Below are 18,623 nucleotides of genomic sequence, written 5' to 3'. Positions count from 1 at the left end.
AATAATAGTAGTAATAGTGATAATGCCTCCTTCTAACAATCACAAACGTTTTTATAAAAATGAGAAAAAACACACAGACATATCCAAACATTAAATGTATTTATATTGTACACAAACAAAACAAATTTATTTATGAGAAATAATTGAGGGTAAATGAAATCATCAACTCTTTAGAGAACACCTCTTGGAGGAGTGAAATTGAGGTCCATATTTATGTACAGAATTTTCAATAGGTGGTAGCTTCATTGTTGGTAATGGCTTTGAAGCTGGTATAGAAATGTGGGTGTGTGTGCATGCATACAGAGAGAGATAAATAGAGAGATAGAAATGTATCTCACATTTCTCTACCACATTTTTCTATGTCAATGGAAGTTCTACAAAATGTTTACACATAATTATTAATGTAACATAAATGATTTTTTCTACCAAGCTTAATCTATATCATCATCAACAAAACTAAAGGATGTAAATAAAGAACTAGGAGGAAAACTCAGATCTTACCTGCACAAAAGTACCTGAAGTATTTCTGTAATAAACAGAATAATATTGTATAACCCCATTAGGTTTTGAAGGTGGTGTCCAAAAGAGAATTACTGATGAAGAACTGATATTTGCATAATGAACATCTTTGGGAGGATCGCTCGGTACTATAAAAAAAAAGTAATGGAACAAAAAACTAAACTTGTGGCTTCAAATGATGTCTGAAATGTCCTAAATTTTACCTGCCCTTGATAAGTGATCATTGTTTTTTAAAAAAATACTTAAATTGAAATAACATTTAATTACAAATCAGAAATAAAATCCATAAGGCTCATTGGGCAATCCCTCTAACATCATAGCAATAGACAAGCAGAGAAAATATGTATTTCTTACTAATAAAACACTCTCCTAGCTCTAAAAATATGCCTACTCCCCTGGATTTGAAAACAACATTATAAAGAGTTTCCAATATGGAATACATAATATGAAATTCTAACTTAAAGTTTTAAAATCTAATAATAGAGGACAAAGGCAAAGAGGTGATATCCTGCATTTTATTTTGTTTCATTTAACGAACACATAAAATGCTTACTAAGTGTCTGGTTCTGTGCTGAGAGCATTTACAAATATAAACTCACTTAATCCTCAGAGATTAAATGTAGATACTTGTTACATAGATACTACATTGTTTTGATAACACAAATAAGAAATTAAGGTACAGACAGATCAACTAACTTGACCAACATCACACAAAAAGTGACCAAAGAGCAATTTTTCATCCAACCGATAACAGATATTAGGCTTAATAATACCTTTTTATGTTTAATGTTTATTTTTTCTGGATAGGATATTCTTTTACTTGGCCTACATGGATAAAAACTCACCTCCCTCAGGTGTTCGAAAGTTAATAATATTGCTTCTTTTTTTGCCATCACCAAATCTGGTGCTAGCTGTTACATATGTACTATATTCAACATTGTGGTCCAAATCTGATAACACTAACGATGTTTCAGTTACATTAATGGTTTTTAATGATGACCTATCCCTGAGAGAGAAAAAAAGAGTTAGTATAACTCACTTTTATATTAAATGTTACATATATATTTTTGAGCAGAAATACATTGAAAATAAACATATATACACAGGAATTTATTAATCCAAACTAATAATATAGAGATACCACTTGAATTGCTAAAAAGAGAATTTCAAAATAACTCAATGAGTAAATTTCTTTTTTTTTCAAGTATAATTCAACCAAGTGTTAATAAGGTGTGTACATCTTAAAATTTGCTTAGACTGATTTTAATAAATCTCTAGGAATACTGTATACTCAAAGTGATCAGCATTTCTTTTCATACAAATGTTTTAGTTGGTCAAATATTTGTTCTTTTAAGTGTTGGCAAAATATTATTTATACTACATATTTATCAAATAAACTAATTTTTCATATATTGTACAAAAGTAACATCTACTTCAAACAAATTCAAATAAATAAATAAGTAGCAAATATCTAAATAATAGTATTGAAAATAGTAAACCTGTGGGTTTTCACGTATTTATTTAATTAGAAACAAGACTGAAAATAATGTATGTATAACATAGGGAAAAAATAGAGTTCACATCTCTCACTGAATTAAAATCTTAAGAGTATTTGAAGTGTCAATCAAGAAAAGAAAATAGATATTGCCTCAATACTCTTCAACTAAATAGCAAAATCCCAGCAGAAGAGGGAAAAACCTAAAGAACAAAATATTGCTAAGTAATAAAGAAAACTACAATTATTTTATTTCAGTTATATTAAGCTCCATAGTTTTGAATAAACTATAGATTAGACCCTAATTAAAAAATGAACATGTATATAGAGGGGCAGAGCACCAAATATTTAAAGAAAATTAAATTTTAAGAGCAATAAAATTAATTATTTAAAAAATTAGGTAAGTAAATATGATGAATGTCATAAGAAAAAAAAAAACATATCTCTTGTAATGTCATTCTTTCTTCTTTAGAAACACAAAGTACCTGAGACAAAAGTTGATATTCCCTCTGAAGACAAAATACCCTTTCTTTACCATTAAAATATTTTAATTGTTTTTCCTTTAATCATCAACTGAAGATATGCTTATTGATTTTACAGCAAGAGGGAGGGGAGAGAGAGAGAAAGAAAGAGAAAGACATTGATGTGAGAGAGAAACATTGATTGGTTGCCTTCCATTTGCACCTCAACTGGGAATCAAACTCACAATGGAGGTATGTGCCCTGCTGGGGATTGAACCTGCAACCATTTGGTGCACAGATGATGTTGCAACCAACTGAGCAACCCAGCCAGAGTGAAATATTTGAATTCTCGACTAAGTAAAAAGAATAATAGATTTTAGGTGAATTAAGGGTATCCATAAAGAAACAATTCAGCCATGGTTTTACCATTACAAAAGCATCAATTCACTTCAAATATAAGTATGGTTATCTGAAAAATAGTTGAAAAGCTTACCACAGTGAGAAGAATACAGATTCAGAGTATGCTATTAGAGACAGGCAGGATAAGCGAAATTATTCTGCAGTTTGAAACAGTTTGATCAGATATCCTTTTTTAGCAGCAATAGGAAGAGCTTTCTTTGACTGCACTGACACAGAGAGGGTCCCTTCAAACTGAAAACTGTTACTATTAGAATCCTTACCCAATTCCAAATCCTGTCACCAGAACACTATAATACTGCTAATCCAATTCAGATCTCTAAAACTATGAAATTAGTTAAAGTAAACTAATTAATTGCATATCTATTTTTTTTTAATTCTTATCCAGCATATTTTTCAATGCTATCTTCTGTCTTGCATCATCTTCTTGCCTTGATTTATTACAGCAAAATACTTCAGATAAATATCTATCTACGATAAGATAAACTCTGACTATATTCCATGGACAGTGCAGCAGCAAGGCAACTACCTAAAAAATTCAAATCAAAAATAAATTTTGTCTCACATATCTAAATATTTCAGTAAAAATAAAATAGTATTATAAATTATCTAAATAACAAACTCATTCATTCACCTCAATTACCGTACATAAACATAATGTCTACAACTATCCTGACTTACTTCCAGAGGAAAAAAAGTGTTATCAGAATTTTTCAGATACTAATATGTCTTTTCTGTGTGGGGTTTATTTGTTTTTCTTTTGGAACTTTAGGATTGTGGCCAATATTTTAATGACTAAGGTAGAAAAATACCTGAACATAAATGAGTTCCAATTAAAATTTCAACTTCTGCTACAAGTTAGACATGTATCTTTTATAAAAGAGCCAGTTTGCCATAAAAATGAGAACCAAGGAAAGTAGAAAGGAGAGACATGATGTTGTCCGTGAGGATCTGACTCTGTCCTCCTTGCTCTTATGCTGTTGCCAGATTGGAGGAAACACACATTCACCTCTGGGTTAAGGCCTGATCTCTCTCTGCTCTCTGAAGACCCATCTCAGTGAGCAATGCTGAGGTTCAGAAGGGTCACTCCCTCCCATGGAGTGAAACCCAGCTTTGACACTGCTATAATCAGTTGTTACATTAATGTTAGCTGGTTTAGCTTAAAAATCTGCGTTCTTATTAGTTTAAAAATATTATAATAGAATTATTACTTATTCCATTGTAGGGTTTTATTTCCATTATAAGAGTATATGTTCTATATCTTGATTATTTTTCTCTTATATGAATAATAATCATCTATATAATTACTTTTGTAGTTGCCTAATTTGAATGTATCATAGGTATTTGGCCATTCTTTAAATTAACATTTAGGTTCTCTCTTTTTTTCTTTAGTAATTACTAGAAATGATGCAGTAATCATTCTTCCTCAAATACCTTTCCATAATGGTAATTTTATTTCTGTAACCTAATTCCCAGCAGTGTGATTACTGATTTAATGGTTTGAATTTTTTCTTTGAATGATTACTTTTCCAAAATAATTTGTTCCAAATTATAACTTCTTTAATTTAGAACCACAACAATAATGCGTGGAAGTACACATTTTCCAAACTCTCACTACTCATCAGGATATTAATCTTTTTAATTTCTGCAAGTTTAATTGACAAAAAGAAATTTATGTAATATGCACATTTCTGACCATGAGTGAGATATAATGTCTTCTCATATGCTTATTGGTCATTTGTGATCCATTTTTAAATAATTTATTCATACATTTTCTTTTCTCTATTTTATTTTAGTCTTTTAAATGGAGGACAATATATGTTGGAGTTAGGGAGGATTTGTTCTTATATAGAGTGCTCCACCTCCTCTGAAATTAGAGATGAAAGGTATGTAATCAGTATTCAGCAAAATTCAGCAAAATTTACTGGGTATCTACTTTATGTCAGGAACTATGTTAGACATAGATATGAGTAAGATTGAGTCTCTATCCTCCAAATAGAAAGATAAAGCAATAAATAAATATAAAACAATTCATTAATGACCATGTGGTCTCCTTAAAAATGAGAACAATCAATTCCCTTTTCAGCCCCCAGCACCTAAAAGTTTTCCTCACACACAAAAAAAGTAGTTGTGACCAATGAGTGGAAAAAAAAATAAAGCAACAGGCCCTAAAGATGGAAGAAATCATTTAGTAGAGAGCTAGTTTATAAGAATCGAGAGTAGAATAGAGGATTGAGTGAGGTGGGAAGAGGGGAACAAGAGGCCTACCTGACAAAACAAGTCTAACTCACATATCCGAAGTCACAAACTGTGTAGAAATGGAAGGGATACAAATGTCACACAATATTTAACTTCCAAAATAGATAACTTTCAAAATCAGCTAAACCTCCTGATTAGTGCAAATTTTCAAACTGAGAAACAACTTGAGGAAAGTCTCGAGTGCAGTTATTTTAATGATTTAATTCTAGGAACTTATTACAACATTTGTAAAGCTGTTTGAAATTTGAGAGATCAAAAGTATTCAAATGACTGAAATTATTTGGAAAAAATATAAAATATAATTTTTTATGGCATAAAGGAAATTCTAAAGCATAAGGGCAGTTTCTCTGCTTTGCTTTACCAAGTCCTTTGCTCAACTTTTATCACTTCAAAACTATGGCAGGCAGCAACTATGAAGGAATGAAGGAATCATGAATACCAAAACCCCATGGGAAGACTTAAAATTTCCCTAAGTGTGAACATGAATGGTTTTCTGCACAAGATTTGAGACCCTTTGAAATGTCAAGATCTTCTTTCTAAGCTACATCATTTTATATTTTGTTCTCTGTGGGCAATCCAACCTGATGATACATCCACTGCTGTTCATTTCTTTAAAACTTTAATTGCTGTTATCTAAATATTCTAGACACATCTTTCACTCACTAAATTCCACTCCCTTAAAATAAAAAGTTTCAACATCCATTTACTTGATTTTTACCAAATCATTCTCTCCCTCATATCTATCTTACATTTTAAAATATTTCTCTGAATAGTTGGGTAGTATCAGTAGTTCAGTACTTATGTATTAAACAGCTTCAAACTAGCAAGACATAAATAGTTGCAGATTCTATGATCCTAAAGCTTTTCTAGAGTCTCAAAGATAGCCTGAGTCAAGATAGGGTATTCAATTGTTGCTATTGCCCTTACTGTCATCATTTGCTTAGCTGATTGACTTGGTATAATTTTGCTTCTTATGTTTGCCTTTAGTAGCAAAAGACACATTTATAAGATTAGAGGAAGAACTCACTACTAAGAATGAGGCTGGAAGAAGAATGCACTTATAAACTGGGGTTTTGAAGAGTCCAGAAGTATTTAAGGCCCAGAAGACAGAAGGAGGGATTGTGCTGGAGTTGGAACAGAAACAGTTTGTACCCTGACAGTGGACAAAATCCCTGAGGCCAAAAGAATGAATTTGGATTTTTATTTCAAGAGTAACAAAAACTTCTTGCAATGTTTTCTCCAAAAGTCTGAACTTTGGGTGTATGGTTAAAGTAAATTTTTAAATTCCATGCAATACAACAATTAATTAATTCTCTCTCTCTCTCTCTCTCTCTCTCTCTCTCTCTCTCTCTCTCTCTCTCTCTCTCTCTCTTTTTCTCTCTCTCTCTCTCATCTGTGGAGTGACTGGCCCACCCACCTTTTCAGCTTCTCCTCGTTCCCATTTTGTTTTATGCCATTATATTCAATACACATGTCCATCTTGCTGTTGTCCTTGCCAAGTGTCTTGCTGTTAAGCACATCTAATTATTTGAGCTCTTATATTCAGTTAGTATACTTCTGGACTTTTCAGCTACAGGTGTCAATAAATTCCCATTTTTGCTTAAGTCAGTTTAGGTTGGACCCAGTCACTGGAAACTAAAAGAATCTCGACTAACAACTACCCCTATTGTTTTAACCATTTCTCATATGCATTAATCCTGTTTCCACCATCTTCATCACTCTTCCTGAAAATAGCCATATGCTATTTAAACAGCGGGGGGCAGTGATCTAATTGGTTTAAACATGAAACAGAGTAATTTTCTCTCATAATGAATACAGTCCATTAACTAATGCAGATAGATATTAAGCAAGTGATATTTTTGGTAGAAATATTCCATATGAGTTGATGCAATAAACTTATTTTTACTCTTAAGTCTTTACTGTAAGTAAATGCTTTTATCAAACTAAGATTTCCCAAATTCTATAAGTATACTGCTGAGTTTTTATAACAAAGACAAATTATAAACCCATTCCTAGTGATGTGAGGAAAGTTTAGCTGGGAGTAAGACAGATCCAAGTTTGAATACTGATGCTGTCATCTTCTAGCTCTGCAAACTCAAGTTACTATTTACTGTCATCAAGACTTGATTTCCAAAACTATAAAATGAGGATAATATTCTTCTCTTTATGGTACTGTTGTGAAAAATAAATAAGAAAACATATGTGAGAAATCAAATACATCTGTCCCAAAATGGTAACTACTCTATTATCTATCTTGAGTCCTTTTCTTTGGCTCTCCAAAATATTTTGTTCCCCAACTTGTAATGCAAGGAAATCACAATCTCTCCCTGCTTTGTGCATTTCACAAATAAAGGGAAGAAATCCCCTAAATTTAGGCTTTAAACATTTGAGTTCCGGACAGGCAAAATAAATGACTAAAAATATTGGACTTAAAACAAGTTGTGGTAGAAACTGTGGTAAACCACAAGACAAATCCATCTAAAGGCAGCCTCCATTCAACTCCAGGTGATTTTATCATAGAGAATATGGAAACCATATTTTGATTTCTGTGAGAAAAAGGAACCCAAGGTTTTACCAAGTGTCTACTAATTTTTAAATATTTTTATTGATTATTTTTTCTAGAAAGAGGGAGATAAACAATTTATTGTTCCACTTATTTATGCATTTATTAGTTGATTCTGGTAGGTGCCCTGACTGGGGATCAAACCCAAAACTTTGGCGTATCAGGATAATGCTCTAACCAACTGAGCTACCTGGCCAGGGCACTACTCATTTTTAAATGCTGCTGGAATTCTATTCAGAATTTATTAACAGTGTGCACGTCCAGCAAACATTAGGTGGTCGACATGCAGACTGTTTGTGACCTCGACACTTTAGCTTCACTCAAGTCATTCATTAAAAATGACTAGTAAAAATTAAAATATTTTTAATAAAAAAATTTACAGTTAAGGTATAGCATAATTATGTATATATTTAAAATTTATGTGTGTTATGCTCACATATTCTGCAATTTGTCTTTTTTGTTTATCACTATGTCTTGGCATTTATCAAGTTTGATACCTGTAGTTCAGATTTATCCATTTTAACTGCTTTATAGTAGCCCATTCAATGGCTATTCTTCATTTTTTATTAACCTACTGTGGTTGCTACTTTAGATAGTGTTATGGCTGTGACAAATATTGTAATGAACATTCATGTATATGCATCTTTTTGCTCAAGAATATGTGTTTTTACAAGGGCCTACAAATTAGAATTAGAAGTATAAAACAATAAAATTTGTGCATCCTTGAAAAAAATTACTAGCAAGAAAGAGCAAAGACACTTTTAATACCTCACTAGAAGACTCAAGTTAAAAGATCAAGAGTACCCTTATACTCAACCACTCTGTTGGTGTATTGCTCATCATCCCAATTTAGCCCCAATATCCCTTTTCTACAATACTACTTGTCAACTTCTTGATACAGTTTATTCATGTTACCTCTGAGCCTTCATATACTGTTTCCACTGAGATGCTCTACTGATGTGTGAATCTATCTTTACCACCTTCAGTCCAAAATGGGAGTAAATTCGTGAAATATGAAATGGCTCTCTTCCCATTCTGATTATTGATTATATTATATGCTCAAACCATCAGGTAGTTTTAAAAGGGTGAAAATCTTTTAGAAAACTGGAAAAAAGAAAACTAATCAAACTTTTTAGCATATGGAAGGCCATTTTCAAACATAAACTTTTATGTTATAGGTGAAATTATTTGACTGGTGACATTATTTAAATAGTTGCATTAGAATTGTTTTGACTGCCTAACATATTGGAAAGCGAGTATCTTTAAATTATTTTACATGGGCATATTTTATCTCCGATTAGTCTACAATCACTTTAGGTTCTATATATTTTATAGCTCCCCACAGAGTTCAGTAAATATCTATGAGACTGACTGATTCAGAATTGCTCTCATAATTACTGCTAAGAAAACTGCAAAACATTTCAAAGCCAAAATCTATACAGAATCTAGAATTTTCAGCATCACTTTCATTCCAGTATTTTAGCAAAACCTTATAGAGCATTCATTCAAAGTTTTATTAAATAAGGAGAAACTTACATTTTACTAACAATTTAGAGGTAAAAATGCTAAACAATCAAAGTTGAATTCAACCATAAAGAAAATAAATAAGCTTTATATCAGTCTACTTAATCAATAGTGTATTAGAAAAATAAAATTACAGTGCTTTAATAGAAATTGATTTATTTAATAGTAGTTGTTCTAAGAATGTAAGAATTATGTATTATTTGAAAACTTAAACGCACAATTTACCAATATAACTGAGGAAAAATGCTTCTCTACCATCTTGCTAAATGATAAAGGTTATTTCACAAGTCAAACTTTAGAAGAAAAAATTAATTTAAAATGTAATGGGTTAAAGCAGATTTCTGAGCATACCAGTCACAAACCGTATATGACTCATATAATAGTGGCTTTAAAATGATTACACATTATCCCTCATGGGATATTTTGTAAAGAATATTTATGACAAAGAGAGAAGTCATCAAGTACAACAAATGTAATAAGAAGCCTGCATTTTGCATGCGTACTGAAAAGACTAAATATTCAAGATTTTTTTTTAAATGGTAATTACTGGAATTGAAACAATGGAAGCAGAACTATGAGAGAAGTCTGGACCCCTGGAATATGAACCCTGTGAACAATGATAGCCACCATTTATAAAGTATTTTAAGAAAACTATACAGATAATTATCATAGTCAGGATTCAAACCCACATCTCTCTGACTCAAGACCCATGTGCACTATGTTAGGATACCTGACTCCAATTCTTCCCAATAAAACATATGGAAAAAATCTTCAAAAAGCATTAGTGATTGCGAAAGCACCCACAATTATGACTATTCCTTTAAGTACATGAACTAAAGCTTACAATAAATATTAGTAAGAAGAAGCTAGAAAATTTTTAATTCCTCTATATTCTTCATTATCATTAATATATTTCAGTCTGTTATAGATAATAGTCTTGAAGATATTAACATGTTTTTCCATTTTAGTTCTTTCTTGTGTGATCTTACCCTATTCAAACTGAGGCATCCCTTGTCTGCAAGAGCATCACTACTCTTACGGCAGAAATTCGAAGATAAAAAGTCAATATCAATTTCTAATTCTTAAAATATATTCTTAATTCATTCATCCATTCAAAAACACTATGTTAATTATGAGCCATCTAGTTTCTGTTTATGAGTCTATAATCCAGTTATTCTTTTAGAATGTAAGCTCCTTAAAGGCAAGAATCATTGTATGTATGTTTTGTTTAGGTATATAGGTACTCCTTCAATATTGTTAAATGAAGGGATAAAAAAATGAATGAATAAATATGGTAACAGAGGGAAATGATTATCTTCTTCCCACTGTTTCTCTTCCTACCAACATCTCTCATGTCACTCTCAATTTCGCCATGACTAGGCAAAATGACTAGGAATCAGGCAATGAAGAACATTGGAGGTGTAGTCCTACATAGCAGTTAGCAAAGAGTTTAAAGAGAGATTAGAAAAAGAAAGAATTTAATTTAGGAGAAAGAAGAGTAGATTTTTAAAAACTCTTGTAACTTCTCAATGGTGGCTTTCAAGTCAAGAATCAAAAATAAGAAATGCCTATGTTCTATAAAATATTGTATAAAATGTATTTTCTGAGTTGAGATATTTAAAATGTACTAGTAACTATAATACATAACTGATGAATCCTTCTAAGAGTATTAACATTAGATGAAAATTAGGATTTTTATCTATTGAGTTTTCATGAAGCAGTATAGCCATGTTATTTAATTGACATGAGATGGACTATAGGATTTCATCTTTTTCACAAATGATGCCTAAATATATAATCAGGCAAAGGTGATTAGAAAAAAATAAATCCATTGCTTACATTTCAGTGATAAACTGATCTTAACAGATTTCTCAAGAAACATCTTTTAGTTAAATTTTAGTTAAAATGATTATGTTCAAGGAAACTCAAAAAAAGTAATATAGAGAATATTTGTATAAATTCAAGAGTTAAGTATTCACTTGTTGATCAGTCAATAACTTTAAAGAGAAGAAATTTAATATAATTATGCATAATACATAATTGTTTTTGTTTTAATTACAAAAATATATTATTTGACAATGCTTGGATATCTACATAATATGGGAAAACTTGCTTTTTAATAAGAGCATATTAACTAGGTTATTAATAATCAGGTTCCTAATGTAGTATCAAATTCTGCAATTTAAAAGACTACATTCCTATTATGTTACAGCTTAATACTTGTTCTCAGAACTATTTCCAAAAAAGAAAAAAGAATTCTTACCAGACATAAACTGTGTAATAGAGGATAATTCCATTTGGCTCCAGCGGTGGTTGCCATGACAACTTCACCGTGACACCAGACAACTGTTTTACAGAGAAGTCATGGGGGGGAGAATCGGGAGCTGAAAATAATTTAGAGCACAGGACAATGCATTTTATTAAACATATAAAAAAGGTTAAAATGAAGATGCATAAAATTTTTATTATAAGCTTTCTGGTAAATGAATCAGGTACAGTGCCCTTCTCCATGGGCATGGGAGACTGATGTTTACTTTCAAAATTAGATGATAAAAGAAGATTTTGCATGGTGGTGTTAGAACATCTGTTTCTGTGATTCAATGGAAAAACACATTTCATGAGAAAAAAGAACAAGGGGTATGTCATAGTGATTCACCTACTGCTTAAGTACATCTTGGTAAATTATCATTCTCTAATAAAAGTAAAACTGTGTGGTGAATAAATATAATGTACAGTAAAAAAGCTCCCTCAAAAATATAGATGGAAATAAATCACACATATAAGAAGTGGGAATGTGATAAGCACAACATTGGGAGAGCAGTTAAAATAACTGATCCCACAAGTAAAAACTACATTCACTTAGTCTTCAAAATCAAATGGTTAACAAAGAAAACACCAATGCAGAACATCAATAGGAAAGCACAGTTTAGGGCCTACTTCTAATTCTGCTATAACAGTGTAAGGATTCAAATACTTTAGCAATTCTATATTGAATAAGTACTAAAAAATATTGCTGTAAACTAGTTAGCCAAGCTTAAATTTCCATTTAGATAAAACATTTAGAATGGCATTTCTCAGCTACTGTACCAGAGTAGTAATATCTTAGAATATTAATACACAACTTTTTGCATATAAAAGGGTATAAGTTACTAAAACTTTGATCATTGTTATAGTTTTACACGGAAAATGAACAAATAGGAGGCTAATAGGAATTCTGAGAATTTTTTGACATAGTTGAACAATGTTAATACAGGTACACATTTTTTCCAATAATTTGGAGAAAACGCTACCTGAATTATTTTAATTTTTATTTTCTGAATAATCTCAGTCATAGTTGTTTGTGTACTTATGTCTTTGTATGTGTTTTCACTGTTTTGGAAACAACAATTTTTCCATAAAAAAAAAACTTTATTGAGCAGAGAAAGGTTTAAGAGATGATTTCTAAGGAATAATGGTGACAGCTGTATTTATATTTTCATTTGGTGTTCCCACTGGCACTAGAATAAAAACACTATCAAATACTGATTATCACAAGAATCCATATATCATTTGGAGATGTGTTTCCCAAGACATGCATTACATCTAACTGAGAACTCTCATCTGTCAAAACAAAAACCCATAATATTTTCCCTAATATCTTTGCAAAACTTAACTTTTGTTTATTATTGGAAAAAAAAAGATTCCAATCAAAAATAATGCTGATTTAGAACATATATTGTAACTAAGCACTTCTTTCTATACTATGCTTTAAGATACTTGTGTGAAATATTAGATATTGCTTGGTGTTTTACACTTAATCTTTCTATATTTTTAGGTATTTTTTATGTAAAATTTTGTACTGCTTAATAAATGTAATTAATATGTCTATCTAAACAAAATATTGTATATCTACAATAGCAGACTGTTTTAATAACTTCAGCATTTGTATCCTAAATTGCAGTCCAAAAAATAAAATTTAAAAAATTAGAAAAATAAATACAATACCCTTTGCAATCTACTCAGTTCATCATGACAGCGCATATGAGAATACACAAGAAGGGCCTTCATAAGGTTCTTACTCTCTCTGCCTTGGATTATCTTCATCTCTCACCCTCCCTCTTGACCCACCTTCCTTCAAGTCACAGCTTAGAAATAACCTTCTCAGCTGCACTTTCCTGGATGCTTTAGAATAGCTACAGTTTTCCTTTAGTCCTGGTGAACAATACGGGGGAACATTTATATTAATAATTAGAATTATCAAAACTAGTTGTTTACATAGTTTTTAAATTTCTATCTCTTCTACTGAAATGAAAGTTACATGAGGGCAAGGAGCTCTTCATATCCAATAAAGCAAACTTTCTCAGGACTTTATCCTTTCTCAACTTCCTTGTAATTTTTTGATAAGGGGGTCTTTGCAATTACATCAGTGACTTGGCCAAGGCTTTGGATCAAAGTTTACTTTTACTCTGTGTTGTTTTTTTGTTTTTGTTTTTAATATGCTTTATTGATTATGCTGTTACAGTTGTCCCAATTTCTTTTCCCTTTGTTCCCTTCCACCCAGTGACTGCCCTCCCTCCAGTTGTCCGCCACACCTTAGTCCATGCCCATTGGTTGTGCATATAGTTCCTCTCAACATCTTCCTATCTACTCCACTCCCTCCTACTATGCTTCCTAATTCCTGTACCATCTCCCTCCCTTCCCCCCCTTTCCCCTCCCCGCTGACCTCCCCCCATAATGTTCCCCATACCTATAATTCTTTTCACACTCTCATTGTCTACTTAGTTTGCTTTTGTTTTGGTTCCCTAGCTTCTGTTGTTGGTTGTTGTGATACAGTTTTCATTTTAATGTCCATAGTTTTGATCCTTTCTCCAAAATAAGTCCCTTTAACATCTCATATAACAGTGGTTTGGATCTGATGAACTCCTTCAGTTTTACTTTGTCCTGGAGGCACTTTCTTTGCCCTTCTATTCTGAAAGACAGTTTCACTGGATAGAGTAATCGTGGTTGTAGGTTTTTGCTTTCCATTACTTTGAATATTTCTTGCCTGTGGAGTTTCTTTTGATAAATCAGCTGACAGTCTTATTGGGACCCCTTTGTATGTAATTCTCTTCTTCTATCTTGCAGCTTTTAAGATTCTCTCTTTATCCTTAATTTTTGACCTTTTGATTATAATGTGTCTTGGTGTGGTTCTCCCTTGGTCCAGTTGTTTTGGAACTCTTTGTGCTTCCTGGACCTGTAAGTCTATTTCCTTCCCCAAGTTAGGGAAGTTCTGCTTCATTATTTCTTCACATAATTTTTCCATTTCTAGTTCTTCTTCTTCACCTTCTGGCAGCCTTATGATTTGAATGTTGGCTTTCTTATAGCTGTCCGATAAGTTTCTGAGCCTCTCCTCATTTTCTTCACTTCTCATTTCCTCTTTCTGCACTGGTTGACTGCTTGTTCCTTCCCTATGTTCTGATTTGTTGATTTGATTCCTGGTTTTCTTGCCCTCACCACTAGTTTCATATGTGTTTTTGTTCATTTCAGTAGGATTAGCCTTCATTCCTTCCTTGTCTTGTTTAAGATCTGCTGTTAGGTCTGTAAGCGCTTTTATAAGCAAAGCTCTGAACTATACCTCAGAAAGATTTCCTATCTGCTGTTTCCTTAGATTAGAAATTTGCTGTCTGGCCAGCTGCGTCACTGAGCTCTCTATCATGATCTGTGCCATCCTAAACAATTTTGTGTTTACCTTTGCTTCCTGGGCAGGGCTGTTACACCTCTTACACTATAGAGGGGGAGCCTTCTACACTCGTAACAACCAGGCATTTTCTGTGGGGGTGGGGGTCCAAGATGGATTCCTGCTATTCAATCTCCATTGAGAGACCAGGAGCCTCCTCCTCCATCCCAACCCCCACCGGGCCTCACAGTTCAAGGCAATGGGGGTCTGCCTTCCCTGGCTTTGGAATTGCAAGCTGACAGGTCTGGTCTGCAGCCAGGGGTGCTCCCTATGAGCTTCCTGCCTCCACTTAACTACGGGTGTCTATGCTTACCACTGTCCTGCCACCATCACTGCTGCCACCGCAGACAGCACAGCTTGACCTCTCCTCCCCAGCTTCACCCCTTCTACCTGTCCAGATGAGCACCACTTCTTTATAACTTCATTGTTGGACTTTCATTTATTTTCTGGTACTTCTGGTTATTTTTGGTTTTGTGGTAGTTGTATTCCTTCTTAGTTGTGGAGGGAGACGAGGCGTGTCAGTCTAGGCCTCAATCTTGGCCAGAAGTCTCCTGTGTGTGTTTGCTTCCATGTCCCAGGAGAGCTGTCGCCTCTACTACGTTGTAAGGGGCGGAGCCTTAGGGATTTGTCAGTAACAGGCAACCTGTTTCACCACATTGTGGCACTGTATGTGGGGGAGGGGTCTGAGAAGGAACAATGCCACTTGCCCAGCACTTGCCCCTTTTCCAGGCACCTCTCCCACTTCTGTACCAGACTGGCGCCCCTTTAGCTGCTGCCCTGGTCGTTGTTCTCAGAGTGGGTGGGTCTGCGGATATTCTAGGTCCGTGGGGGCCCTTTAAACATGCAGAATCTGCTGAGACCGGCAGTTTCTGCCTCTGTCTCAACCCCCACTGGTCTACACAGTCAAAAGCAATGAGGCTTGATTTTACCCCGTGCTGGGATAGTGAGCTGTGCGGTCTGGTGAGGAGCTGGGAATGCTCCCCAGGTGTCCCTCCTGACTTTTTAAAACGTGTAACTGTGCTTTCTGCCAGCCTGCTGATGTTGCCACTGCTGCCAGCACCACACCGTGTCCTCTCCACCTGGGTTCCGCCCCTTCTACCTGTCTGGATGCGTATTTCTTCTTTATATCCTTGTTTGCTGGACTTCCATGTACTTTGATTTTCTGGAACCTCTGGTTGTTTCTAGTTTTGAGGTAGTTGTATTCCTTCTTAGTTGTGGAGGGAGATGCAGCATGTCTGACTATGCCTCCATCTTGGCTAGAAGTCTTTACTCTGTGTTTTTAGTAGCCCAGGTATTCAGATGTGTAGTATAATTTGAAACTACTGACTTGAGAGGTAAAAAGCTCTGCCTGTTGGAAATATATTTTTATTACTGGCCTAGATTCCTTCATATAAGATCTCAAATACTCAGAAAAATTTAATTAGATTAGAAATAAAGAAGTAGGAAAATAATGACAATTTGGATGCCGTTTATTTCTTCTCGTCTGATTGCTGTACCTAGGACCTCCAGTACTATGTGAATAAAAGGTAAAAGTAAAAATCCCTGTCTCATTTCTGATCTTAATGAATATACTTTTAGTTTTTCCCCATTGAGTATGATATTACTTGTGGGTTCGACTTTTGTTTGCTGAGGATCTTTTTATTACTGCTCCGATTTCACTAGTGGTAAACAGTTCAGATTTTCTGTTTCTTCTTGATTCAGTTTTAGAAGTTTGTATGTTTCTAGAAACTTATCTATTTCTTCTATATTGTCCCATTTGTGGGTGTATAGTTATTTATAATACTTTATTATAATTATTTTTCTTTCTGTGATGTCAGTTTCTGATTTTTATTTCTGATTTTATTTATTTGGGGCCTCTCTTTTTTTCTTGAGGAGTTTGGTTAATGGATTAACAATCTTATTTATCTTTTCAACAAACAGCTCTTGGTTTCATTGATCTTTTGTTTTTTAGACTCGATTTCATTTATTTCCCTGGTATTTATTATTCCCTTTCTTCTACTCACTTAGGCCTTTGCTTGTTCTTTTTTTCCCTAGTTCCTTTAGGTATAAGTTTGGGTTGCTTATTTGAGATGTTTCTAGTTTCTTGAGGTAGGCCTGTAATACTATGAATTCCTCTGTTAGGACTACTTTCTCTGTGTTCCATATATTTTGGGTTGTTGTGATCAGAATATTTATTATCAATAAATCAACAAACAAGTGTTGGTAAAGATGGAAAGGAAAATAAACCCTTGTGTACAGTTGGTGGGAATGCAGACTGGTATAGCCACTATGAAAAACAGTATGAAGGTTCCTCAAACAATTAAAAATGGAACTGCCTTATTACCCAGTGATTCCACTTCTGGGTATATATCCGAAGAAACCCAAAACACTAATTCAAAGAATATATGTGTCCCTATGTTTATAGCAGCATCATTTACAATAGTCGAGCTATGGGAGCAACCCAAGTGCCCATCAATAGATGAGTACATAACAAGATGCAGTACATATATACAAGAGAATATTACTCAGCCACAAAACAACAATAAACTCTTAACATTTGCAACAGTATGGATAGACCTAAGGGGCATTATGCTAAGTGAAATGAGTCAGTCAGAGAAAGACAAATCCATATGATTTCACTTACATGTGGAGTCTTAAGAACAATATAAATTAACAAACAAAATAGACTCATTGATATAGAGAACAGACTAATATTTGCCAGAGGAAAGGGGGAAAGAGAACTAGGTAAAAAAGGCAAAGGCATTGAAAAGTACATATTGGAGGTTACACAATAGCCACAGGTTTGTAAAGTACATCATAAGAAATATAGTCAATAACATTGTAATAACTATGTATGGAATAGTGGGTACTGGAAATATTGAGGGGAACACTTTGTAAAGTATATGATTGTCTAATCACTATGCTGTACACCTGAAACTAATACAAAAGAATATTATATATAAACTATAATTGAAAATTTTTTTAATTTAAAAAAATACAAATTTTGGCAGGTAAGTTTTGATGGAGAAACACACATAGTAAATAGAGATGATGACTAAGGAAGACTAATTCCTAAGAAGTCTTCAAAACTGGGGCAACCCAGGGAACCCTATCAACATGCTTTCATTAAGTGATTTGGTGGATATTAAACAGTGAGAGACCTGAAATGGGAGAATAAGGTTCCAAAGACTTTATTATGTTGAATAACGTAAGTCAATGCAGAGAAAAGTCTTCCTTCTAGAATTGTACAATGCACATTTTGTCCTGGTAAATGACTAGAACCTGAATGTCCTCAGGGTACAACCTAGCTTGAAGATGGGAAAACTTGAAAGAGAGAGGAGAAAAAATGATACTCTACATATATTTATGATATATACAGGCCCATCCCCCATGGTAATAGGGCTTCCCTGTACAGAAAAAAATTAACAGTCCCCAAATACACAATGTATAAAACATAAAATGCAAATCCAAACCCAAGTATATTTCTCAAAAGTAATTTTCTAAGCATGATATATGCCTCTAACTTGGTGAGGTATTGGTGTAAAGTGATCTTGGTAGTAAAGTTGATTTTATTCAGGTTAGGAAGGGTATTTTAAATATTCAATAAGAAGGCTATTAACATTTAGGAATACCATCTTGTAAATTATGCAATAAAACTTGGAAATAGCCTGAACTCATTAGCAAACTAATGCTAATATGATTAAAAAAATT

At 33.4% G+C, this 18,623-nt stretch overlaps 1 protein-coding gene across 2 annotated transcripts in view; it reads right to left on the bottom strand.

Annotated features, from left to right (window-relative positions):
- PTPRQ (protein tyrosine phosphatase receptor type Q) overlaps positions 1–18,623 on the bottom strand; it is a 198,413-nt gene that overhangs the window by 133,995 nt on the left and 45,795 nt on the right. For both annotated transcript variants that reach the window (XM_090273667.1, XM_090273668.1), the window contains exons 17-19: positions 11,502–11,622; positions 1,365–1,525; positions 502–647 (exon numbers count right to left, since the gene is read on the bottom strand). In XM_090273667.1, the coding sequence (XP_090129793.1) occupies positions 502–647; positions 1,365–1,525; positions 11,502–11,622 (428 nt within the window). The remainder of the gene's footprint in view (positions 1–501; positions 648–1,364; positions 1,526–11,501; positions 11,623–18,623) is intronic.

The sequence above is a fragment of the Furipterus horrens genome, unplaced genomic scaffold (genome assembly GCF_987537825.1).
Source record: "Furipterus horrens unplaced genomic scaffold, mFurHor1.1.pri manual_scaffold_4, whole genome shotgun sequence".
NCBI classification, from domain to species: Eukaryota; Metazoa; Chordata; class Mammalia; order Chiroptera; family Furipteridae; genus Furipterus; species Furipterus horrens.
The sequence above is the reverse complement of the archived record's forward strand: the minus strand, read 5'-3'. Positions and strand labels throughout refer to the sequence as shown.